General features: G+C 43.7%; 1 protein-coding gene across 6 annotated transcripts in view; it reads right to left on the bottom strand.

Annotated features, from left to right (window-relative positions):
* Positions 1-25,997, bottom strand: part of LNX1 (ligand of numb-protein X 1) — a 148,846-nt gene that overhangs the window by 55,535 nt on the left and 67,314 nt on the right. For 4 of the 6 annotated variants that reach the window (XM_018926186.3, XM_018926201.3, XM_030238723.2 and 1 more), the window contains exons 2-3: positions 24,170-24,306; positions 10,759-11,239 (exon numbers count right to left, since the gene is read on the bottom strand). In XM_018926186.3, the coding sequence (XP_018781731.1) occupies positions 10,759-11,147 (389 nt within the window). In that variant the 5' untranslated portion in view covers positions 11,148-11,239; positions 24,170-24,306. Of the gene's footprint in view, positions 1-6,860; positions 7,827-10,758; positions 11,240-18,045; positions 18,259-24,169; positions 24,307-25,997 lie in introns of those variants that run through there. The other 2 variants (XM_018926197.3, XM_009100477.4) reach the window with 2 other exon arrangements.

Raw genomic sequence — 25,997 nt, 5'->3', positions numbered from 1 at the left:
CTGATCTCAGAACCAGTATTCAGAGCAGGATTTCAGCTACGGCAGGCATAAGAGCTCTGCAAGAGCAGTGCTTATCCTCACGTTGCAGGACAGCCCAGTTCTGGCAGATTTGTCAGAGAGAAATAGCTCAAGGAAAAATATCCTTGTCATGCTGCCAGTGCCAGTGTTAAACTAGGTTAATTGTCAGAGAGATGCGGAGGTCGGCCAAACTCGCAGCATACGGCCTGTGTGGCTGAATGTCAGGCAAGAAACGAGAGTCTGCTGCTGGTGAGCAACCACCAGCCTCCTGCAACTCCCACCACCTCATTCCTTCCTCCTTCCCCACCACGCCTTCAGTGTTTTGCCCTCTCTGGTCCCCATTCCAAAGCGGATTGCCTGTTGTGAGGGGGCCTCTAAGTGGGGTAAAGTCTTGACCCCTCTGTGCTCTTGTTACATGGGCCATGTAAGCACTTTTCCTTTGCATGTAAGCACCTTAGATTCCTGTAAGCACCTTTTTTTGAGCAACTTACAGAAAAATCAAACATAATTGAGACATAAGCCATTCACGAAAAGAAACCTTTCTGCCAACCATAATTGTTGCATTGCCTTTCCATCTTGGCAGGGTTTTAGTGGTTTCTTGGCTGGCTGGGGTTTTACTTTTGGCAACAGAATGTGTTTGTTGAGATTGACACAGGCCAATATCAGCCTTTTCCAGAGGTGTGAGAAGCCTTGAGAAAACAATCCAGAAGAATTAAAGGTCTGACTCTGATCTCAAGTGTGTGTAAGTAGCTGTGATTGGAGTAAGGCAACTTTTTTGCATGCATAGAAGGAAATGAAGCAGGATCTTTCTCAATCTGTAACTAAAATGCCAATTTTCCTTATACACAAAATTCCCAGGCAGAACCAACAAATTCTTAATACTCTCATGAGGTTTTTGGTTTCTGGAGCTGTCTTAGACAAATTTATTTCTGAACCTAGACTCACAGCACTGGGGAAAAAAATGCTAACCAGTAACACTTAATCATACCACAAAAACTCAGCATTCTCTAACCCATGCAGAGAAGCCAGGAGGGATGTGCTGGTGGGGAAAGGTACCATCTCTGTGAGAGGGTGGCAGAAGGTGGGGCAGAACCCAGACCCCACTGTGCTGCTAAAGGTGTGCAATTAATCTTTGGCTGAAGAGTGTCCAGAACCAGACATTTACAGTCAATTAAATGACAGCTTTCTGCTGCACTCCTGTGCTGACATAAAACACTCTTGAATGGAACACAATATATATAGAAAATTCTGTTTGGGCACTTCGATACTAAGAGTTTAGATTACAGCCCTCTTTGTACTTTTAACAATAATACAGCATATTTTCAGTTCACCTACATGAGATCCAACTGAGTGGCTTCCTGGCCTTATTTGTACTAACATTTCAAGCTTTCCTGTGCAAATCTAAAGGCTGGAAATACAAAGGAGCACAATAGAGACAGGACCAAGCCACGAAAGAGGAAGGGAATAAACAAAGCTAAGGACCCGAAGAGGTATGAGGCAGAGGACAGAAGCAGAGGGGCAAGGGAGAGAGATGGTGGAGGGGGGTGAGACTGGCTGCAGTGAAGGACTAGGCTGAGAAAGGGACACTAGTAGGTCATTGCTGGAGATTTTGGGGGAGAGCTCAGAATTCTGAAGGAAAACCAACTCCATGTTTGGCCCCTCTGCGAAGCTGTAGCATAGGGATGAAGCTAATGGTAGCCCATGACACACTCATGCCTTTCTGTTTCCATTCACCTCAGTTCTGCTTTCCAAGAGACATCCAATTCTAACATCTTGGAAAAGACCCTCTGAATTTTATCTCAGTGTGTTTTGTCCTATTTAATGTAGATATCCTAAACATTTAATTTATATTGTTATTCAAGAGTGTTTCCAATCAAGCCTTGATTTCCAGCACTTTCAGCTTTAATTAACCTCACAGCTTATCTTTGACACAGATTTCCACAAACACAGCTTTGCACAGAATAAGGAGGCCAACATGTGGCTTTTGCAGTGGACTAACACATGAGCCCAAAAAGGTGCCCCAGGCGTATCAATTTTGTCATGAGCATTGCAAGTCCTGTGCTCCCCAGCCTCTGTGTGGGGAGGATATTTTACAAGGATAGACCTGAAGCCAGACACAAGTTTCCCCACTGAGTTGAAGAGAAATTAAATTGGCTGCAGGGTTCAGTGATGTAAGGGGGCTGGGAGAGTGCACCTCACTGTTTTTTACCATAAAAAAGATGTGCTCAATGGCACTAGAAGACAGCTGGCACCTGCATCTCTTCTTTTTAAATTGAATAAACAGAGAAACTAAATTTTAATGGTTATTCCAGCCCAAAGTGCTGATTTCAAATTTAAGAGAGTAGTTATTGTATAAGCTATATGGGGACACTGGATCCAGTTAATTTGGTGGGATTCCTTTGACTGTTTCATGCAAAACTCAAGATGGGTAGTAAAAAAAAAAGTACTTTCTTCCACACGTGGGAGTAGGTTGTACATTTCCACCTAACAAACAAAAGATTTTAAAAAACAGGATTAGTGGGGTAGCTCTAGCTGCTGTATTAGCAGCAGGGACTAAGTCCAGGAGCTGTTTAATCCTTTGAAGGAAAGAGTGCCAGCAAGAGTGGCTGCCAAGGCCTCCCCAGTGCTCGACCTGTGCTGAGCACACGCAATGCCCAGCACCGCCCGGGCACTCGCTCCGCCAGCACGGCCACGTGCTGGGCTGGGATGAGGCTGGAAAGCACCTTGTGCTGTCACATGATTGATGTCCTCAGGGAGACAAGGTGAGGTTATTTACTGCCCACTCTTGTAGCCTCCTTCCCCTCAGTTTTATATCTTAGTGGCTCTTTGAGCTAAAGGTGGAGGAAGTCCTGCTGTTGAGGAACACCCGGCTGCATCGCTTGTCCTGTGAAGTGAGAGGGATAGCAATGGTGTGAGCAGTGCCACCAGGTCATCACACTCAGGAAAGCCTCCTAAGAGTGGCCACAGGCTGCCTCTCCATCCACATACCATGTCTTTAACCAGAGGGAATAAGCATACGTCAACCCAAAACAATGTTGGGGCAAGTATTTCCTCTCTGAAGATACGTTAAATAAGAAAGAAAGAGAGCAGATGCCTTTCCAAGTCTTTACAGGTATATAAAGAAGAAGGCATGGATCCTGGGGTAGGGTTTCCCCAGCACCCTTACAATAGTTCGAGACATTGTGTGGCTGTGTCCCCCCATCTCCCAGAGATCCCTCAAGGTAGATCTCACAGGTTTCTCTTGTTCTTCTTCAGATGTTTCCATGGGCTTCTCCTCAAGAGGGAGAACCCTGGCTTACCACATGGTCCTTTTCACGATTTGGCAAAGAGCAAGGACAGGAACAACATCTGTGTCAAGATCTTAGGGAAGAACAACAGACAATAGCCAAGGACATGGCTTTAGTACAAGTGACAACATCAGGGGACATGTGTTTCCTTCCTGGGAATACCTGTAATTATCAGACTGCTAACAGAAAACTAAAAATAGTGGCACCCAATATCCATCCCATAAAGTGCCACTACAACACATCCACACATCTCCCTTTTCCACCTGTGTGGCACCTAGCTGAAGTGCAAAGGTCTGGCACAGCCTTTTCCCAACTTCATTTCTCCTCTTCAAATCTCCTAAAATCTCTTTATTTCCTAGCTGGATTCCAGGGCCTGCCTCTCCAGATAGGTTTTGTGCTATAATCCCTATTCTCCAAGTAGCCCATTCCACACTTAGGAAAAAAATGCCTTGGAACCAAAGCAAACCTCAGCAATGCAATACAAATAAAACAACCTTTGAACAGAGTAGAAGGGAAGAGATGGATTGTGTGAGAGAGAGGGCAGTGCTAATCCCAGCACCCTTATTCTTCCTCTTGTGCCAGCACCAGTGATAGTAACTGCATCCCCCGCTGTCCTCCAGCTCTTGCCTTTGTTGCTAGCAAACCTATCATCCCACTCTTCCTCCTCAGCTGGTATTTCTGATGGCTGACAGCCAAGAAAATAATGAGCCCTGACTGAGGCCAGTATTTGTACTTGTGATAATGAAAAAAATGCTTTTTGCCTACTACGGCCAGCTTTGAGCCATGGTGCAAACCATCAGACACACTACACACAGCAGGTGTAGCCATGGTGCAAGCCATCAGAGACACTACACACAGCAGGTGTAGCCATGGTGCAAACCATCAGACACACTACACACAGCAGGTGTAGCCATGGTGCAAGCCATCAGGTACACTACACACAGCAGTGTGTACCAAGGTGTAAGCCATCAGACACACTACACACAGCAGTAGGGTGTAGCTATGATGCAAGCCATCAGACACACTACACACAGCAGGTGTAGCCATGGTGCAAACCATCAAACACACTACACACAGTAGGGTGTAGCCATGGTGCAAACCATCAGACACGGTACACACAGCAGGTGTAGCCATGGTGCAAGCCATCAGAGACACTACACACAGCAGGGTGTAGCTATGGTGCAAACCATCAGGCACACTACACACAGTAGGGTGTAGCCATGGTGCAAACCATCAGACACGGTACACACAGCAGGTGTAGCCATGGTGTAAGCCATCAGACACACTACACACAGCAGTGTAGCCATGGTGTAAGCCATCAGACACACTACACACAGCAGTGTAGCCATGGTGTAAGCCATCAGACACACTACACACAGCAGGTGTAGCCATGCTGCAAACCATCAGACACACTACACACAGCAGAGACTCCTCAGTCAGCTGTGGGGAAAGATTTACAAAGCTGCTTGTTTGGGGAGCCAAAGTTTAGGGGGAGATAAGCTGTGCCCCTGGGTGTCAGGCTGTCCTGGACACTAGGGGCTTTTCTGTTTCACTCATAAAACTACATTAAAAATGTCCAAGCAGTGCCCAAGCAACTGAAGAAGAAACCTGTAGGTCATGACATTTGTATAAACTGATTAAACAAGACTGAAAACAGTATTTCCCTATTTCTTTCAAATGCTGTTATTAGAAAGGACCTTGAATCCATCCCACTTATTAGTATATCAATGCCTTGTACAGCATCCAGCAGCAGCCGGAGATGATGAGATAACTCCTCCACTACATACACGTGGAGGAGAAGAAGAAATTCCTGAAAGGAGGTCAAATTGCCTGGTGCCCATTTGGATTGTGTCAGCCCCAGTAAATCCCACTTTATGTTGCCCTGGCCAGAAGCAGAGTGGTGTGGGAGGCCCTGAGCACTGGCTCCTGGCAGCAGGATGCCAGAGAGCATCCAGGGCTGGGTGCTGGAGAGGGGATGTGCACCTCCCATTGCTGACAACTGAAGATGCACGTCCAAGCCCCAGTCCACACCCACTCCATTAGAACAATTGCAGACATTCAGCACAACATCTCTGTGGGTTAGAAGGCTAAATAAATAAGAGATGAATAGCTACTGTACATCACTGCCCTTTATCCTGGGAGAATCAGTGAACCTGAATTCCCCAAGAAAAGCAAGTAGGCTGCATCTGTGCCTGTGCTCTGATTAATCTCATTGGTTTGTTTTCCTGGAAACTAGATGCCCCAGATGCCATTGTTTCCATTATAAGTGTTCATCTGCCCTGTTTTGAGCTTGATTGCTCCTGTAGCCTGCTTGGCTTAATTGTTTTTTGTTTGTTTGTTTTTGTGTGGTTTTTTTTTTTAATTAACATTCTTAAACAAAATGCCAGTAAATTAAAATGAGGACATAGCTACAACCCTAAACACTAGATTTGTTAAATGTTTAAAAACACCTACAGCATACAGAAATCCTAAGCTGTTGTACGCAGTGTGACTAAATTATTAATAGTTGCCATGCACATCACACAAGGATTTCAAAAGGGGACTTTGTGTTTCTGCAAAACACTGCTATTTTTGTCTGACAGTAGAGACAAAATAATTTGAAAATTAGTCTCTTTGGTACTAATCACAACTGCTACTAAAATATTCCCATTGTAGGCACAATACAGTCATTTTTATTTTTGACAGAATTAGACATTTCACTCGTTATCTCAATGAAGATCTTGAAAGTTTACAATTTGTTAAAATACAAATAACACATAATTAATGAAAACATAGTGAAACAAATATCTATTTCTAGTCATAAAAGCTCCACTAACTAGTACAATAACATTCAAGCACAAATTAAAGTAGTAACATTTACAGAAGATACCATAGAATATTTGTTTTATGGGTTGGAAAGACCAGCTATGGGGTCGTTTGAGGTGGGTGTTTTAAAAGCATGAAGATATATGAATGGATTGCTACAGTTAAATTTGCTTTACAGAAAAAATTACATTCTGCTGTGGGCAAAAACAGAAATACGGGAAAATTCTCTTCTGTCTCAAGTGAATTATTTCTGGTGAAAGGCTTCTCAGCGTTTTGCTACAGGCATGCAGCTTTACACACAGAACATTATGCATGTACACAGACACTGCTCTACTGGGGGTGTCTATCCTGATGCCCTCCCCTATACCCAGATCCCCAGAAGGCTATTTACAGGAAAGAAAGGAAAAACACGGACTCGGAAATGGAAATAAACCCCAAACCAACAAACACCTAAAACATCGGCACAGAAAAACAAGTTGGTAAGGGAAAAAGCAGCTTCACTCAGTACGTCTCAGCTGCTTCCAAGGCAGAAAGCAATGGGGACGTACTGCTATTATTAGCCCTCCGGATGGGAAGCAGCATGGTGTGAAGCTGTTGGCAAGACGTTGCAGGATTTTCTTCACACGTATGCACAGGCACAGACACACAGGCAGACAGACCCCCCGACACGCTCATGGCGAGCCCCTTCCCGCCACTCGGGTCAGACAGACAGACAGAGAGCACGATGCCAGCGCGACTGTGCGTACTCACAGCTCGGAGTACAAGAAGTGCAGGTTGCCCACATTGTCTATGTAGTTTGCAGGACTTAGCCAAGGTAGGACCAGTAACAGGAGAGCCTTCATTTTCAGTGCAGTGCTGGCACTGCTGCTAGGTTTCCTCCTTCCCACCGTCTCTCTGTGCTGGTGGGACACACAACGAGAAGCTTTCGTGCCAGCCAAGCCCCTTCTAAGCAAGCCTTTCCATTCCAACGCAATGGTAGCACATTATGAATCGAGCTTAAATCCCTTAAACGAAGCTACACTGCAAAAATCATTGACCTGTAAGAGGATTACTCGATCTGACTCTCAGATGGGTAGATGTGAGGGTTTAGGGACAGCACAGCGTGGTTGGCGAGACAGTGACTTATGCTGCAGAGGAGAGCGATGCTCGGGGAAGAGACCTGCCTCCTGCAGGATTCAGAGTGGTTCTTCAGAGGCAGCTGGTATGTTTACATCACTGCCCACAAGCAGATGGGTTACGAGCTAAACTGCATCACAGAAGGGTGTAGCTGTCTGACAAGGGGGGGAAAAAAATGCCCCCCGTGGAGTTTTGTAGCAGGCGATATCAGAAGACCACACCTTTTTAAAGTAAAACGCTGCAAAAGATCACAGCCAACTGCTGTGAATCTCAGTCTGAATTCCCCAAATCCGGTCAGATGTTTTTGTACAAACATAAATCTCGTAATAATCCAAGGACATGTCTCTTCTCAGGGGTTTTTTGAAGGATGCAAGAGCAAACATTTTAAATAAGGATGCTTTCAGTTGACTGCTCCATGGTAACCAGTGTTTAAAAAAAATGGTAAAGTTCTCTCATCAATTACAAAGCATAAAACAGCACGCTCACCTTGTCCCATCAGTGACCTCATCTCTGATCAGGGCAAACTTTTGTTTTCTCTCTGAGAACCAGGGCTGGCCTGAACCTGAATAATGCAAGTAATGTGAGGGCTGCTGACCACCCTGGTGACCCTAGCAGAGTCTACTTTAATTCATTTACTGAGAACACAATAATGTTCTCTGGAGATACCAGGGCTCTGAAGTGTTCTCACTGCAGACACCAAATATTTATGATTATTATTGTATTTTTAATTCGCAAAATCATACATTTTCCCTTCCCTCTATTGATTCACAAGAGTTAAAGAGAACAGCATCAGCTCAGTCTGTTTAATCTGTCCCTGGGCACGACATAGCACAACATTCTTCTCCTTGCCGTTAATTGGAGATGGGGTAGCAAGAGAGATTTCTGCATTTCCAACAATAAATTAGGCAGAGGCATAAGAAACCTTAGGTGATAATTAATTCATGCTGTGCTTAAAGAAAATAAAGGTACTGTTCAGCATCTGCAAGCACAAGGATGTAGAAGTCCGCATTTAGGAATGACTCAGAATGTTCCCTCCCGTTTCTTCCCTCAGGTGGGAATGCCAGTGGGGTTGCAGTACCTATCCCCTGTAAAGCTGAAACCCCCAACAGCAGAAGTTCCCTGTGGTTTCCTATTCTCCTGACTCTGCCCTTTGGCCTTAAGGTAACTCAGCACTCCCAACCACTCTGAGGAGAGAAAAGCCATGTCATGAGTAGCAAGGACAAAAAATGTCCAGCCTGTGAAGCAATGTTTTGTACTTCACTACATCAGAGGCTTTAGGGTAGGAAGACCCTACTGCATCTCTCCAGTCTTCTGCTCCTGGGGTTTGCAAACCTGGGACTGGTGCAGGGAACCTGACACAGGGAAGAGGCAACAGCAGGATGGTGGGAACATGTTACTGAGACAACTCTTTCTATCTCTGCTTGGGCTCAGGCCAAGCAAGCCAGAAGCACAGGATCTTGAGGATCCTGAGAGGAAGGTCCAGGCCAAGCCACTGACATTCAACAGTAAATGCTAGAATAAAACTTGCCAGGCCTTTACAGGACCAAATCATTGTTTGTAGCAGTGCAGTTCTGTTAAGATATGTAGTGAACGGCACCTTTACTACCACCTCAAGGAAAAGAAACTAAGACACTGGAGTGACTTGCACATATCCACGTAGGAAAATCAACACTAGAAATCAGAAGCTGTTTTAGCTGTGTGGCTTCCATGCAAAAAACAATATTTCAATTTGCTTATTTACTGGGGCTTGGGGGTAAATTGGGAATGGGTGTCCTGCTAATTTTATGGCCACAACACCATCATGTCAAAAAAATGAAGACAAACAAGAAGGTCTAAATCACATTAGATTCAGCTATAGATGTAGCAAAGGGAAAGGGCATTTGCACTAGTGGTTCAAGATTTTGTGGCTGGAATCTGTAGATAAACATAATTTCAGTGACAGCAGCTCAGAAAAGACTGATAGTCCCCTTATGTGCATTTCTGTTGAAATTACCATTTGAGGCCTGTTAGAGAAGTGCTGACCTAAGACATAAAATTATGAGTAACTCTGTTATTTTGTCCCCTTAGCTGCACACAGTGGAACTCCCAGAGCACTGCTGGCTTGGGCTGGGGCCTGCTGCCACTGCCTCTTGCACCATGAGCCACCAGCACCCTCCCAGGTCCAGAAATGTGGGGACAAGGGCACCCCAGTCCACAAACACCAAACCTCCAGCACGTGAAAAGTGGTCTAATGACCTTTGCAAGGGATTAATAAACCCATTGCTAAAGGTTGTGGGCTTTTTTTAGTTTTAGTGCTGCAAAATCATCACATTTTTGGTTGGTTAGGCTACCATAACTCAGTGAATATCTTCAAGTGAATAAATCCCTAGTGGGCATCCAGGTGCTTCTGGAAATGAGGTCTCCAGTGCAAATGAGGACATGTTGAATGGCAGGCTGCAGAACCATTTCTGGTGGTGGGCTCGCAGGCTGTGAGGTGTGCAGTGTGTGAGCACACCTCCACCCTCTGGCTCACCAGCCATGCTCTGGTCCTGCCATGTCTGTGCAGGACAGTCTGGAGCCCTGTGCTGGCTGCTCAAGGCTTCCTGCACGTTGCACATGCAGAAGTACACACCCAGCAACGTGATTTACACCTGCAGACTTCAGGGGAAGTAAATTTCACTGGGTAACAGACACAGCTCACAGAAAAGGGCACATCTTAGACCCCACCTCTCCTCAGACCTGAGGTGCTGTTAGGCAGGCTATGCCAAAGTGTTAGTCTGCTACCAGAAATCACAGCCATGAAAGTACCTCTTTACCTTTTTGCCTTCCTTACAGAAGGCAGAACATGCAAGACAAAAGCAGCAGCACGTGCTTTTACTCTGCAAAACAAAGAATCATTCAGTTCTCTCATTGCAGAGGAACCAAACTGCTCCCTGGAGAGGTCTTTGCCAGAGGCAGGATGGAGGGGGTCCTGGCTACCAGGAAGGGTAAGGCTGGAGAGGAGTCCAGCCAGATTTCCAGGCTCTGTCTCTCTGTGAGCCCCATGGTGCCCTGGGTGAGTGCTCACCTGGAAAAAGGGAGCACTCAGGTTCAAAGACCAATACCCAACTGGAATATTTTCTGCTCTACTTCTCATATAGGCCATTTGAGATTCAAAAAATGTTTGAAGAAAGGGCAATTATAAAACCTTTAATGTGCTATTAAAATATTTATAATAGCTCAGCTTCCCAAAACATGCAGATATCTTTGGACTACATACACATTGTCATTGTGCAGCTAACCACAAAGCATTCACCCAGAACTGCTAACAATAGCACGAAGTACCTTACATGCATTGATGCATTTGATACTAAAAAAAGAGTAAGATATAGCCTATATCTTGGACTATAAATAAACTAAATTCAGCTCAAAATTAATGATACTGTGTTTGTTGGGAGTGAAATAAACAACTCTTTCTTTACATTAACTGTCTATTTTGACCAGTATTAATTGAAGATATTTTTTCCTCAACTCAAAAAAAGGAGTGAAAAAACATCTATCAACAGCAACTTACTGGGTTTGGAAATGCTGTTCAAGGTGACCACGTTGCACAACCTCTGAGCAGTGTTCTGTGAAAGGGCAGCTAACCATTAGCTTGTCCAGGAGGTTATTCACTAGTATGCTGGACTTCCTGCACGTCTGGAGAATCACAAGCTTGCGGTCCATGGGACAGAAGTCTTTTTCCAAGAGGAAGTTTGTAAGGCAGGCTGTGCAGAAGGTGTGACCACAGAGCGTGTCTAATGGCTGAAGCAAAGGTTGCAGGCAAATGTGGCATATCAGATCATCATCTACTTCTTCGGTGTAGCTGTACAAGTGGTTTTCTTCCGGTAAATGCGCTTGGCCGCAGGTGACACAGAGTGGCAGGGAGCTATCCTCCATTTCTTCTTCTTTCTGGCTCATCATCAGAATTGACGCAATTCAAAAGGGGGCAGGTGGGAACACCCAACCCGTTTTCTGTCTGTGAGAGCTGTAGCAAGGCTCGTGTGCTGTCAGATCTGTGGGGAGAAAAGCCGGAGGATTATGCTCTGGGTTGTGTTTCCTTACCATGCTTGCAGCATGCAGCTGGATATGAAGTACTATGTCAGGTACTAGGAAAGGATTGTGTCTTTGGGATGGGAGAGTGAAGCAAAGAAGGGGGCAGAAAAAAAGGGGGAATTAACTCCAGAGACATATTTTCTCGTAAATCTAGCTTAATTTACACAGATAGTCTCATTGTAAAGAAAGATATCAAGACAGGGAGAAATACTACAGGCATTTAATGGTTGAAACCCTTAAATTAGCATATAATTGCAGTTCCAGTCAGATGATTTTGTGGCCACATTACTTCTGCCAGAAAAGTAGCATTGTGTGTGGGCAAACAGTGCAAGACTGTGTGCAGAAATACGGGTAAGAATAAAGGTTGCTGGCCAAGTTGCCTGTTCAGCACAGCAAGGGAGAACAGCAGCTTCACCTAATACACACAAGCACACAAACACTGTATTGTAGCCAGAAGGAGGATAATTTGGGTCATGAGAATTTAAAGCTTGGGGCCCTGTAGGCCATTCTCATACTACAGCAGCAATGGACCTGGACCCCTGCATTTGAAGTTTGCCTGCCTGCAGTCAACTATAACCATCTGCAATTATCAGTTCAAAACTTCATTTGCTCTGCAAAGAACCAAACATCTTACATACTGAGGTGAGTCCACAGCACAATGCTGAGTATTGCTCAAAAGAAGGCCTATTCCCTTTATAATTTGTCATACAGAAACCCAGTATGTCCCTAGCTAAAAAACTCAATTAGGTCTGGCCACAACACCTGCCTGCTGGTATTTTAAAGATGTAAACTCTGTGGGTGGCAGTAAAACCAAAAAGTAATTTGTAGTTTTTACTTGATGAACCCCAACTGCTTGTTGGAGCGCTTATGTCTCATTACTTCTATGCTTATTTTGATATACCACTCTGAAAATAAACATGAAGATATAAAATATGCAATGGCCTGATTACTGCTCTTGCTTGAAAATGTAAATCTCATTTGCTGCTCTGCCTTAACTCTCTACCCTTGCTTTCAGCTTGACTTAATTTGCTGAGACAATGTGTCAGCCCCAGACACCCATGTCTGAGGGCAAATGAGGGAAAAAATAATAAGAAAAATCTGAGTATGACAGAGAATATTTTCATATAAATAAACCCTTATTTTTATGCAAAGCTCATGGGTTCTAAACCTGAGAAATTAAACTTTAACATGGCAGGTTTTTCTGGCATGAAGGTAAAATAATAGCCCCACTAACACTAACCAGATGTTTAAATGTCAAACATTCTCTTCAATGTTTTGCTAGATCTTATTCTTATGAAGCAATTATGTTAAGTGCCTGTTTTTTCTTGCAAGAGAGAGTTCTGCATAAGCTCTGTCTCCTGATTAGCAGTAGCTTCACTGGAATTAAAATCACTGCCTGTTAGAACCCTTGCAAATATTTAAAATACGCCAAACTGGGTCAAATGTTTCCTTTTGTAAAAATATTCACCAGAGCTTTATGAAAAGCTGTTTGTGAAGAAACAAACATCTCTCTATAGTGCAGGTAGCAGCTCCACCTCTTATCTTAATATAGGAGTTATTATTTAATTCTACTAAGGTGACACACAGCAAAATAAAATATTATCAGGAGCTGGGGTGGAGACTATCTGGGCACTGTAAGTGGCTCCTGTAGGAAGCTCTTGGATAACTTCTAGATGAAGTGAGGTGGCTGTGAGCAGGTGTCCATGCTCTCCACATCCCTGGCTCATGGAGGGAGCCATCTCAAGTCAACAGGACTGCTTGCAAGAATGGCAACACATGGCTTGGGAACTTTCATGGTTGTTAATAGATGTAAAATGAATGAGAAACCAATAAAGCATGACAAAAATAGCACTGTGCTATAAGCTTTGTTATCTTTTACCTTTTCAGAATGCCTTGCAGCTGGGGCAACCAGGGGTGTGGGCAACATCATGCCATGTCTCTCCACTCCCCCCATGTCCTCTTGCACCACCACACACAGGCACATCTACGTGGGTGCCTGCCCTATGCACAACACACCAGAATACAGCCAATTCTAGCATTTTCTTGCCTCGTGGATGTTCTCAGGGACAGAATTCTTGCTGCTTGCTGGCAAGAGACCCAACAGACAGCTCCCATCAGCCAGCCTGAAAGCTAAAGCCAAAGCCCTGCTCTGAGGAAGGAGCAGCCCCCAGGAACACGTACATGAGCATCTGAGCCACTCCTTCCCAGCCTCATGCCCTAACCCTGGAGTACCTCTCCTCCACTTCCACATGTACAACACAGCAAAGCCCCTGACACAAATTAGCTACAGCTGGAAACAGTACTGCAGCTCCAAAGCTACTGCAATTATTTTCACAATGACAACTGAGAAAGAGAGGCACCACTGCCCTAAGGCCATGTTCTGCTGCAGCAAAAATGATGAGAGAAGCCCCAGAGGAGTCACAGTCTGACTGTCCTGGCCATGTTGCAGATACTCTTTATTAATCTGACATACTAATAATGCTATGCTAGTGGAAAAGGGCAGGTATGAGGAGTTGTACCTGAATTTTACAATGTTTATGTAAATTATAAATACTTGCTGCAGCATAGGGAAACAAAACTATCCACATTTATTAGTAACGGGCACTGAGTTTTTAGAACATGAAATTCAAGTCCTATGAGGTCTATTATTTAGAAAATTTTGACTACATGCTAATATAAACTCTGGGGAAAAAAAAAATCTCAGCCCCTTCTGGCTAACCTGGTCCACATTCACCCATGAACCCTCATAAACTGCTGGACATATCAAGCAATGGAACAATTGCCACCTTTGGGAAGTGCTTATCCCACCAAAGGAGTCAGCATGGAGGGCATGTGATGGGACTGTCACACAGATTCAGTCAGAAGCAGATGCTCTTTGCAATGATTCCAGTCATTTGTCTTTATAACATTCATGTGCTGTCATATAATAGCTACATAATTAGTATCATGTCCTTTTAGGAAGCCTAAAGTTTTAATTCCTCTTGAACATTGTAGAAGAGAGAAGGGATTTAAATTTGACCTATCGATTACTAGTGGATATTTCTACTTCTTCTAGTACCTATGAATAAAAAGCCAAAATACACTTTGAGCAAGAAAACCTGCAAAGGTGGATAGTAAACCACAGTGAAACAGGAAAGGTAATAATTTCCTGGCTGAACTTCCATTCTTCAAGCCCTGTTTATGAGGGAGGAAGAGATGGGAAAACAGGGGAGGAATCCTATGTGCCCTTGAGTTGGTGTTGGCCACCACTGGCAGCCTCAGTGGAACATGGATGTCACCTTGGCAGTCTCATGCTTCTTGTAGTCAGAGCCACATTGACAGAGGGTGGTTCTTGCAAGGATGATTGGCAGGAGAAGCTTTTAGAGGAGGTGTGGTCCCATGCCTAAGCACACATCACCAGCCACTTCCCTGCTGTGCAGGAAGCTTTCAACAACTGAGGTCCCAGATTCAGCAGAGTTTTACAGCACCTAGCACAGATTGGCTTGGATAAAGAAAACCAAGTACTGATTTGTAAGAATGTCACAGTGTTGTGACACTGTGGTGAACCAAGTGCAAGGCAGAGACCCGAAGCACAAGAATGCAGTGCAAATGATGAAGGAAGAACATTGTTATCTGAATATCCTTATTGCCAAGTTTTCAGCCACAAGCTGTAATGACAATGGTCACATCAGGGCATAAAATGTGAAAACCACTGTCATGATAACATATTTTTTAAAAAATTACCCAACAGGCTGTAATGATTTGAAGAAGTTTGCATCTGACTGGTCTTCACTGCTTAGGAATTTGCAGCCACCAGAAGCACTTATGAGAATGACAGAACAAACCCACACAAAAAGCCTGGACAGTAAACACGAAGAGTAGGTAGAGAGAATGGCTTTCATCTCCTTGCAATAACAAATCCATAGTTATCCCATCCCAGTGAAGCATTTAACCAATCTTAAGCTTAAATTCTGACTTACCGCCACAGTTACACTGGCAGCAGTGTAGCAAGAAGAGGGCTTGCCAGGCAGAGTGGCAGAACCCCACTGCCTCTGCCCAGCCAGCGTCAAATATTAACCCAGCAGTTCAGGAGGCTGCACTTGGAAGTAGCACGGCACAAAATGGGAGAAACTTCAGGTAGCAAAAAATGAGTAACAAAAGCTAAGGGAAAAACAACTAAGTGATCAAAAACATTGTGGAAGTGGTTATCACAGAATAAAACAGATGCCTAGAGGTCAGAGAAACAGTGACAGGGAGCCTGGAGGAGCAGCTACTGGCTTAAATTACAAATGGAGAAAGATAAGGCAGAGAGCAGGCATCACTGGAAAACAGAGGAGCAAAACAGATGAGCTGCAGAGCAGTAAGAGGAATTTAGCTCCAGTAGTTCATCCTGAAGTAGAATGGTTTGGTGGTAATAAAATCTTTAGTCAGTGGTAAGAGTTGCCAGCATGTATAAAGGAAATGGATTCTAAAGAGAACAGCAAGATTGACAAATGGTTTGGTAGCTTGGTTTTCTCTCTGTGTTTTAGGGACACCTTTTATTAATGTTCCTGTTTTATACACACAGAGCATGTGTATAACAAATCCTGTATCTGCAGATTCAAACAGATGCCTTTTCACACCCTGATTCTCTGCTGTACAACCCATGGGAGATGGAGGTTCCACTGACAGAGCTGTTGTGCTCTTCTTAGCTAAATTTTGATAGCAAAGTCATTCTGCATCCTTCTCCCAGTCCCAGCATGGGCTCTTATCTCCTACAAATGTGCATCTCTGAGTGACTCACGGCCATCCATTTATGTGGGTCAGGAAGGCAGTGGATGGCCAAAGGGGCCAGTCCACAGGCATGTAAGGAAACCACCCTGCCACAGCAGCATTCACAGCTGCCAGGTAAGGGTGGGAACTCCTTATTCTTCCAGAGATGCTTTTACCTGGCCTTCCTTTCACAATGGTAGCTGTGAGCATGCTGCAGCCTATAGCTGCCTTCCTTGATAATCAGCTGCTTTGCTGAAGGTTTGGAGATGCCATCTTGTCTGTTTGTGTTAAAAAATATCCACATCAAATTGCTGGGAGACTGAACAGCTTTCACAGTTACAGAATTAGCTCTTTAATGAAGCTTCAGCCCAGCTGCCACTGGCTGGATGTGGGCATTGTCCCCATCTAGTGGCTCACCCTCACTGGGGAGAAGAGTGACTCATGGCTAGGAGGAAGCAGAGGTTCTCCTTCACCCTCTCGAGCAAAAGCACAACAGTCCTCCAGTTATGCAGGGTTAGCTGTGACCTTACTGCTCCTGCCAGAATCTGCAAGATCACATCACTTATTTAATCTTCAGGGTTTTATAATGAAGTGTGAGGTTGGATGCTTTTAGAAAAGTCTTTGCCATTAGCAAAACGGCAACTGTTTTGACTTCCTACCTTTCATCAAAGTGTCTTCCCTGGTAACAGCCTCCCAGGTTTCCCATTACCATGGTTTGTACCAACTGGTTCTCTCAAACTGAAGCTTTTTATAGATTACACTGACTTTACTGTTCAAGGTGGTACTATACAGCAGTTGTGGAAAACATTATAGAATGATCCACACTTCAATAATATGTATTATACAGTATTTTCGATTAAAAAAGACAGTGATTCACATTTCAAAGACCTGGCTATAAAATATCATGTAATAATTTGCACCAATCTTGGCATAGCTGCACTGAAGGCCAAAGGGGTGAGTCAGTTTGCCTAGGCTTGAAACCTTGTTTGAAGGAAGTTTATAAAACATTGAGGTGCCCAAAATCTTATCATCATGCCTTCTGACCAGAATTTCTCCTATGTATAGTCCACTCTCTCTTTTTCCCTCGCTTTTCCTCTTATTTTTAAATCTACTCTGACTAAAGAAGAATCACAACATTTTCTTTCTGCCTGATGTGTAATTAGATGGAGATTTGTTATGGGCAAAGGCAAGATACATATCTTCAGGTAAAAAGCCAGTAGCTGGAGGAGAGTTGTGAGTCCTGGAGGTATCAATTTAGCAGGTAAGAATTCATCTTGGCTTTTAAGATGTTAGGAAAGACTGTTATAATTGGCTCTTAGAGGAAAATAATTGTATTTAAAAGTTCAGCACATCAGTACAGAATGTGTCTGAGACAACAAACAGGAGCTCCAAAACCTCTCCTCTGCCTGGCTCCAGTTTTAAGACAGCTGGTTTTTCAAAGTTATTAATAGTCAAAAAGTCCTTCTCAGAGCTTATAACAAAAAAAGTACTTTGCAGAGCCTTTAGTGATGAAAGGCATTTCCAACTGAATAGAAAAATCCATTGGTACAGTACAGTAGGTGAATAACCCCAGCTTTTTAAGTTGTAGCTCAAGCTGTGAGACCCAACAGCAATGTCATACTGTGCCTGCACGCAAAGTAACTTCTAAAACCAGAATCAGACTGTTTGAAAAGAATTCTTTTCTCTGTGGCTCATGCTGGAATTTACAGAATTAACCAATGTTGGAAAAAGTTTTTTGTTGTGGAATTGTGTAGCTGAAATGCCTGGTAGGAATGTATGGAAATATATTCGGCTGTTTCGTCTGTCTCTCACATGCCCACGCAAACCTGGATTGCTCTTTTTGATGATTTCATGGATACAAAACTTTACTCAGCATGTTAAAATGAAAAAAAAAAAAAAATCAGCCCAGAAGTACTGACAATATTAGGAACAGCTGGACAAGATCTGAGTGAAGAGAAGATCTGAGTAAGGCAGTACATATCCGTCAGGTTAAGCATTCCTCACTACAAGGAAAACGTCCTAGGAATGAACTCACCTCAGTAGAAAGTAGAGCTTCCAAGAAGACTTGTTGCTGGCATGCCTCTAGTTGTCAAATACTGATGGTTAAGGTAGTAACTGCTGTTGGTTGTTCCTTTCAAAGCTCAGCAAACCCAGACTTATGGCAGAACTAAAAGCTCAGACTCCAAGTGTGAAGGTGAGCTGTGGCAGAATGGGCAGGCTGTGGGTAACTGCTTCCCAAAGGCACACAGTCTACCTGCTCAAAGGAAGTCAATCATGTGGTCGAAGCAAGGCTATGTGAGCAATTATGATTGACTCCTCAAGGGCTTCCTAAACATATGCTCATCCTAATTGACATAATAAATGCCATTGGCATTTCACATAGTAAATTACAAAATGACATGGCTACTTATGTAACAAAAGGTGCACCTCCACTCCGATTTGGCTGATTGCCCCGGCTGATATTGCCAACACTGGCAGCCTCACAAATACCACAAGCTCTCTTTCAGGCATTTGAGCAGATGACAGAACTGTATTTTTGTGGCTGGACAACCACGTGCCTCAGCTGCCTTCTAAGATGCTGGTAAGCCAGGAACAGGTACAACATGCAAACTGCATGAGGGAGAGCATCCCTGGTCCCTGCTGCAGGTGTGTCTGCTGTGTCTGTGCAATGGGGACTGCAGACCACGTGTGCTCTGTGCAGGCTGCCCTACTTAACTTTAAAATAAAAATACAATAGGCAGAGTAAATTGCATGGGATTGTGAAAATCTTAACTTAATACAGCTTCACAGTAAATCTTAATCTGTTTTTGCAATCCTCTCCCAGGGCCCCAAGTGGGTCAGCAGAGAAGGTGGGTGATGCTGCTTCTCTGCCTTCCCAGAGAGAGGAGAGAAGATGGAGCAGATGAAGAGGGAGCAAAAGAGAAGTGGAAGACTTCTTCCCCTTAGGACACAGAAACCTTACACCTCATCCTGGCTCCCACGCCGTGGTACCTGCCACCCTCAGACCACACAGCATCTTCTCACATGTGACCAACCAGGAGATAACATTTAATAACTACAAAGCACAGAACATGTGATGGATAACCCTGCTAATAACACATAATAAAGTAAACTGTGCTTTAATTACACTGTGCCTTTACAACTGCTTCTCTGATCCAGCAGTTTCTTAATACTTGGCAAGCTACTAACTGAGCTCTCACAACACCCTGTGGGGACCTTTTTTTAGAAGCAACCCACACGGTTAGAAGCACCTTCTTGGTTAGGTGAGCAGGGGAAGGGGCAGCTGGCTGTCCCCATGCCAGTGGGGACAGTGCCCAGATTGTGTCACAGGAATCCTTGTGCAGCAAGGTGACCACAGAGATCCTCTTATACCTGATCTGAGAGAAAGCCCTCACAAACTCCTGACTTCTAGGATTGCATCCTCTGCTTTCTGGACATGCACCCCTTGGGGGGACAGCAGCAACTTGCAGCAGTTGGATCTCCAGAGTAACTTGTCTAAATAATAGAAGCAAAGGCCTGGGTTAAAACCTCTGGCCCATTGCCCTCAAAGGAAAAATTAAGCAAATTCAGTGGAGCAAGGATTTAATCGTCTGTATCTCAAGTTTATTTATGTTTCACCTAACTCCTGCACTATGATTTAGATGTAGTTATTATAATTATTAAATAATGAAAATTATTGTTAAATATTATATACAGTATACAATAAAAAATTATAGGTCTGTAAATGTCTATAACTTAAATTATACTTGTATCTTATTCTTTCGTCCTCCTGCTACTTGGGTCCACAAAAATGACTAAATAATCAAATCCTAAGCAGAAAAAGTGGTCCCTGTTGAAGAACTGCATGGTACAGTGACACTCTGGTGTTTAAAACAGCTCAATCTGAAAGCATTCACTGTCACTCAGTCCCAGGGTCACAACTAGTGGGGGCCCAGTCCCATTCAGGACCCTGGATAAAGGAGGACACAAGCCCTGGTAAGGTAGTCAGCAGGAACAACTTAGGGGAGTGGTACAGCCTAGGGGAAGCTTCCAAAAGGATAGGAAAACACACAATATGCAGCCATAAATAGAAATTCTGGGGGACAAGGGGAAGAAATTTTGATGACATTATAATTTTGTGCACTGCTGAGTACTGAATATCACATTTAAGAAAAATGTACTCTTGGGAAGGAGGGAGACAAACTGGACACTGAAGAGGCTGAACCCAGCAGCCCAGCTACTGTGGTCTGACTATCAGTTTTCTGGGGCTGACAAAAGTGACATTTTGGCTCTTGAACAGACCTCTCTTACAAAGTAGTGCTGACAGTGTCCATTTATATCTGCTGGTAGTCCCTATTGCTCATTTGAGAGTCAGGATGCAGTAGAGCTTATAGCTCTGTTTAAAATGGAAAGGGCTGGGTAAACCTAGAATATTCAAGCAGGAGCAGAAGCAGATCTCTCTAAATGAGGCTGTGCAATAGTTTCTGTTCCAGGGCATCATTTTTTTGTAGCAGGATAATGACTAAGCTCCCTGCTCAACAAAAGTCTTGGCAAGTAAATTTTGTTTATTAGAGTGACCAAGCCTTCAGCCACCAAAACACATCCTGTAGAGCCTGGTTCTGTCTTCATCTGCTCAGTGCTGGGAAACAACATCCCTGAGTGTGGTACTACTCACTGGACTTGATGCATCACTGCTTTAATTGGGGCCTCATGGGAACTCCCCCAAAGCCCATTGCTAATTAACATGCATGTGTTGCTGATGGCCTTGTAATATTCCCCTTAACAGCAAGAGGCTTACTAAGGTTTTGTCAGCCAGGACACACGAGTGACACCAGCCTGGGAAAGATGGTTCAGTCTGTGGCTGAGTTAATATCTGCTTCCAGAACCGGTTCTGTGGGTATGAAGGCCAATTGTGTGCTGCCTAGTCCCGTGATGAGAAACCAATTAGGAATTACATGCTCAAATTGTGCTGCTTCCTGCATCCTTTCTCACAATCAGATGTTATCTGCTGTGTGCAGGCAGGCAAGAGGATTTTTTAATTCTTTGAAATTCCTCCTACAAGTCATATTTATTTCAGTGCCTCAGACCCATTTTGACTGGGTCTAAACTGATACATTCTGTTAAATAGCAGTAGTGTGATTAGATGAGCTCTCAGACGGAAACTATGAGAACCCACAGATATACTTTCCAGCACTGGGTTCCACTTGTAAAATCCTGTGGGAACTGATACTGTTAAATATATAGTACAAAATCAGATTTGTAGTAGAAAACTAAATAAGATAATAGCATCACCTATACATTTTTAACATCAGCATTTCAACACAGTCTATACCATGTAGCTGTAAGCATGGAAAGCAAAAGTTTAGGGAAAAGAAAAGCAAAAAGTAGACAGGAAATATATCCAAAATCAATCAAAATTTATCTGCTTTCAAACAAGTCATTTTCTGAAAGATATCCAGACAGAAATAGGAAGCATTCCTTAATAAGAAATTTCTGGCAGATAAAACTCATTTATTTTATTAAGACTCTGTTTCAGTAAGAATGTTGTGTGTGTATTAAAGTGAAACTGGAGGACCAATGAGATTCCATGATCAGCTAGACAAGTAGGAAGTTTGAGTGTTTAGCTCCTCGTAAAGGAGGAATTGATTTTTACTCAGTGGGATGAGAACAGTACACAGTGGGAAGCAGTTGTACACAACAGGAACTGCCAGCTAACCATTCCCTGAACATGTATTGAAGGTGAAAGTTTGTCTTCTGAGCTGAATCCTTTTGAATCCCATGATTCAGATAATGATTGCTTTTGCAGATTCAGGTTGAGCCTTTAGGGAAAGCCTTGGAAAGATCAACTGCATATGTGTCCATTCTAGCTTGTAATTTCTGTGGAAGAACTGGGCATGCAGTGCAAACAAGTGCTCAGTCAGACATTGCAGGACTCCAGCCCCCCCATTTAACAAGAGTGGGGTCTCATTACCTCCTAAAAAGGCTCTGGCCCCAGATTCCCTCCAAATCAGCCACAGGCCTCCATCTGCCCTGACAGTGAGAGGAGCCAGGTGGCAGCACCCAGCCCTGCAGACAAGGCTGACATCTCCAGAAATACCAGACTGAAATACCTCCAGCAGCCAGCCTTGAGGAGGCTCTCTACATTTGAAAGCCTGTATTAATTTACTTTCCTTCTGGAAACAATGCTGCTTGATTTCCTGGTTTGCAGCGAAATAGAGCTAATCTATCATCTCACCCTGCGTGCAAAATTTATTTCCATTTTACTAAAGAAAAGCTATGCTAGGGAAGATGCCAGCACATTCAAACTTCTTCCAAAAGACAATTCAATTTTCTTTTCTAGTAGAGGAACACAACTCAGAGCCAGGAACATTCCTCTTTCCAGCTCTGTGCTACAACGAAGTCCTGATGCAGGTAATGTTCAAACACACAGGCTTGGAACACTCTTACAAAAGCAGAACTCATGTGAGCCAAGGGGAGGACACTTCTACAGGACCACAAACAAGTAAGAGAGATTAGCAGTGGGAGAGTGTTTTCAGGGGGCAAGGATAAGACAACAGTGAGACAAGCTTTCCCAGATTGATTCAATTTATATCTTTGGAAAATACACGTAGGCTCTGAGGTTTGGGGTGGAAGAATAAAATAGCAAATTAGTAACAGATCACTTCCTTAAGAGGAATTTTCAGTCTTAGGAAAGTAGATGGGAGTATTGAGGATACAGCTCCTCACACATCAGCAACTTTCCAAATTCCTGACAGTGATTTCTGGCTTTTATTTGCAGATCAGCATTTGTGCTTTTCCAACAATAGCAGATAAGAGACACTGCTGTTTCAATGAAGTGATGGAACCGCCTTGATGTTGTTCTGCATGAACCTGAATGAGCAAATGAAAAGGGTTTTGGGCAGTGGTAACTCCATTTCTACAAAAGATTGTGGGAAAGCAAGTGCCTTGCATGGTGCCCAGTACAGTCACCTAAGGTTACCTTGTTTTTCCTGCTGTTGAAGGAACCCTTTCCTAGTTACCAGGCATCATAGAAAAACATGACATACAAGTCTAATATGCATCTTTTTGGGGTTTTGTGTTTTTCTTTGGCAGATTTAAAAGTGACTGAGAGCTTGATGCAAGCAGTCCATCCCTGGTCATTAAAAACAACCCAAAACATTAAGAAGTTTAAACATGTGAACAGCTCCTTCTGATTTATGTACTTGGACCTCTTGTCTACTGAGTACTCTAAGTAAACATTCTGGTGAGTGAGGATGTCCACGAATCCTCATCGCTGTTCCTGGTTCTGAGTCGGCACTGCGAATACACGTGTTCCCACATGAACAATCAGTCTTATGGATAGAAATAAAACTTATAAGAAGTTATGCCTATTCATACATATTCACAGGTTTGCAACTGCTGCATATACTGGTACTGAATTACAAGATGTTTTGAGTAAAGAACTGACTACAAGCTTAAGTGTGAAGAGCATGAGCTAAAGATAAAAATGATATCAAGTTTTCTTTTTCTTCTCACCTCAGCTGCAGTTCTATGCATAAAATCAAGCAGGAAGATACAGCAGTGGTGAATGTAGCCTCAATTTACCTCCTACAGCTGCAGTGAGACTTTGTGGGTTTTAACTTGGGGGAGGGGAAGAAATGGGTTTCCAGAGGATTAATAAAGCGATGGGCTAAAGCAGCTGCAGTACAAATGGCACCTCTCCACAAATAATTGTTTGGATTTCAACACACTTTACTGAAGAAATAGACCTTAGCAATGGGGAGGACAGAAACCCAAGCACATCTAGCTAACAAAAAGGTTTTGAACTGAGGAGTGTTTTTGCATACCAGCACGTATGTAAGTAGTATTTTAACAGTGCCTACCAAGAAGTGCAGCAACCTACAGGTATGTTATATAGCCATTTCTGTTATATGATGAAAACAAACCCTACATTAGGCTATGGGAAGCTGAGTCAGACAGACTAACTAACGACAGACACAGTAAGATATTTATCACTGCCTTGGCTGCATGGCACTCCAGAGTGTGCAGGCTGAGGTTCGGACCCACTCCCCCACCACTAAACAGGGCTGGTTTGTTTACCAGAGCATTTTTTGCACCTTTGCTCCTCTGGAAGAACTCACACCAAGCTCAAGGGGAAAAGTAGGACCAGGACAAAGGAAGATACAAGCCTTTCAACTCACGTGTGTGGTTTTGCGGTGTCTCTCCTGCGCTGCAGGTGTGGGATCAGCAGGCTGGGGCTGGCATGGCTGGGCAGGACCTGCGCTCAGCCCCCAGCTGCAGGCAGACAGCCGCTGGTGCCCGTGTCAGATGGTGAAGCCTGTGGCATGACAGAAGGCAAAGAAAAGCTGAATTGCATAAACCTGAGCAATTTAAGGTTTAAAAGGCCACGCCCTGCCGGTCACGTCTCCCGCAGGCACATACGCGTGTGCAGGTTGCTCATACAATAGTGTAACCTGAAGCTTTTACTTTTCTTTCCGGCATATACCAAAGTTCATTTTCAGTCAGCTTCTTCCTTGCATTTCTTTTCTTCTTTTAACCTGACAATCAACCTGGCTCAAATTTAACAAATACAGGTGGACCATCCTAAAAATCGCTTCAAGACAGAAAATTCATGTTGGCTTTCCCTTTTGAAAAGGAAGTCGGGGTCCACAAATTCTAACCCAGAATTGATAGTTTGGAATCTGAATCTTCACTTGTTCCTTTATTCTTGGTGGTGAACACTTGAACCACATAGGAGCAATTTGTAAACTCCAGAATCAGCTGTCTGAAAATACAAGCTCTTGTAATTGTCTGAACATTGCAAAATTAAAACTGGATTAATCCCTCTTACCCAGGAATTTTTCAGTTTAAAAAGCACCCAAGAAGGGGACAAAATGTTGTACTGTAGATGAGGTGTCATGGTGCTGCACTGTAATGCAACAGCTGAGTGAAAAAACAGCAGCAGCAGCAAAAAAGATCTCTTTTTCAAAAAATATGTTCAATAGACTAAAAGAAACCCTCATCTTCCAACTACATGAATCACTAATAAATGCAATGACTTCAGCCATCTTAAGCATTTGCTCCTAAGGAAGGAAGTGTTATTCAGGAAGCAAAGCAGCTTTGGAGATGGACTTAAATCAAGCAACTGCAGTGTACCCTGAAAACAGCAGGAGGAAATCCCCAGCCTTCAATATAAACATCTGTGGCTACCAGGTCTCGGCCTCCAATTTATTCTTATGCAATATATTCTTTGTTTCCCTTCAAACATTTTAAAAGCATGTTTGTCATTTGTGCCTCTAAAATCCCTTGTTAAATATTTATTACAAGAAATCATCAAGGGACATGTCAAGTCCTACCAGCAAGTGTGACAGCCATACCAGCAAGTGTGACAGCTGGATGGATGCTTCCTTGCAGTAGTATTTGCCTTTTCTGCCCCAACAGCACAGCACCTCAGCTCCAAGTTGCTCAAGAAAACCTGGGATGGGTTCCTGCCAAGCCAGCCTGCCAGTGCTCCGTGTAGAGCTGTTCCAAACCCAGGCAGTGCTGTGCTGGATCTGGGGCACTGTGCAGCTGCTGCTCTTCCCCCAGGATGGGTGCAGAACGGAGAGACACAGCCCGCACGGGACCAGATGTCCATGGCAGTCACAAGGCCAGATATGCAAGCCTCATGCGTCAGCCGTCTGCAAAATTGAACTGTGCATATGAAATGTACTTTTAAAAACATGCTTAAGCTACAGAAGCTTAAACATTAGCAAATATATCCCCAAAGAGCAAAGCCTGTGTTTAAATCCTTCCTCACATGGGAGGTCTCTCTGAGGCTGCTCGTCCCAGATTAGGAAGCCCAGAGCCCTGTTGTCACAGGTGACCACATCAGATGCTCAGTTACAGACTTAATTTCCATCCTAGCAACTAGCCAAGTTTGCCCTCCCTCCCACTGCTGGGAGGCTTTTCCAAGTTTCCAGACTAAGGGCCAGCTCAAACTCATTTGTTCTCATGCTATTGTTCCTAATTGCTTTAATTGCCTTTCCT

Source organism: Serinus canaria, chromosome 4 (genome assembly GCF_022539315.1).
Source record: "Serinus canaria isolate serCan28SL12 chromosome 4, serCan2020, whole genome shotgun sequence".
In the NCBI taxonomy this organism is placed as follows: Eukaryota; Metazoa; Chordata; class Aves; order Passeriformes; family Fringillidae; genus Serinus; species Serinus canaria.
The sequence above is the reverse complement of the archived record's forward strand: the minus strand, read 5'-3'. Positions and strand labels throughout refer to the sequence as shown.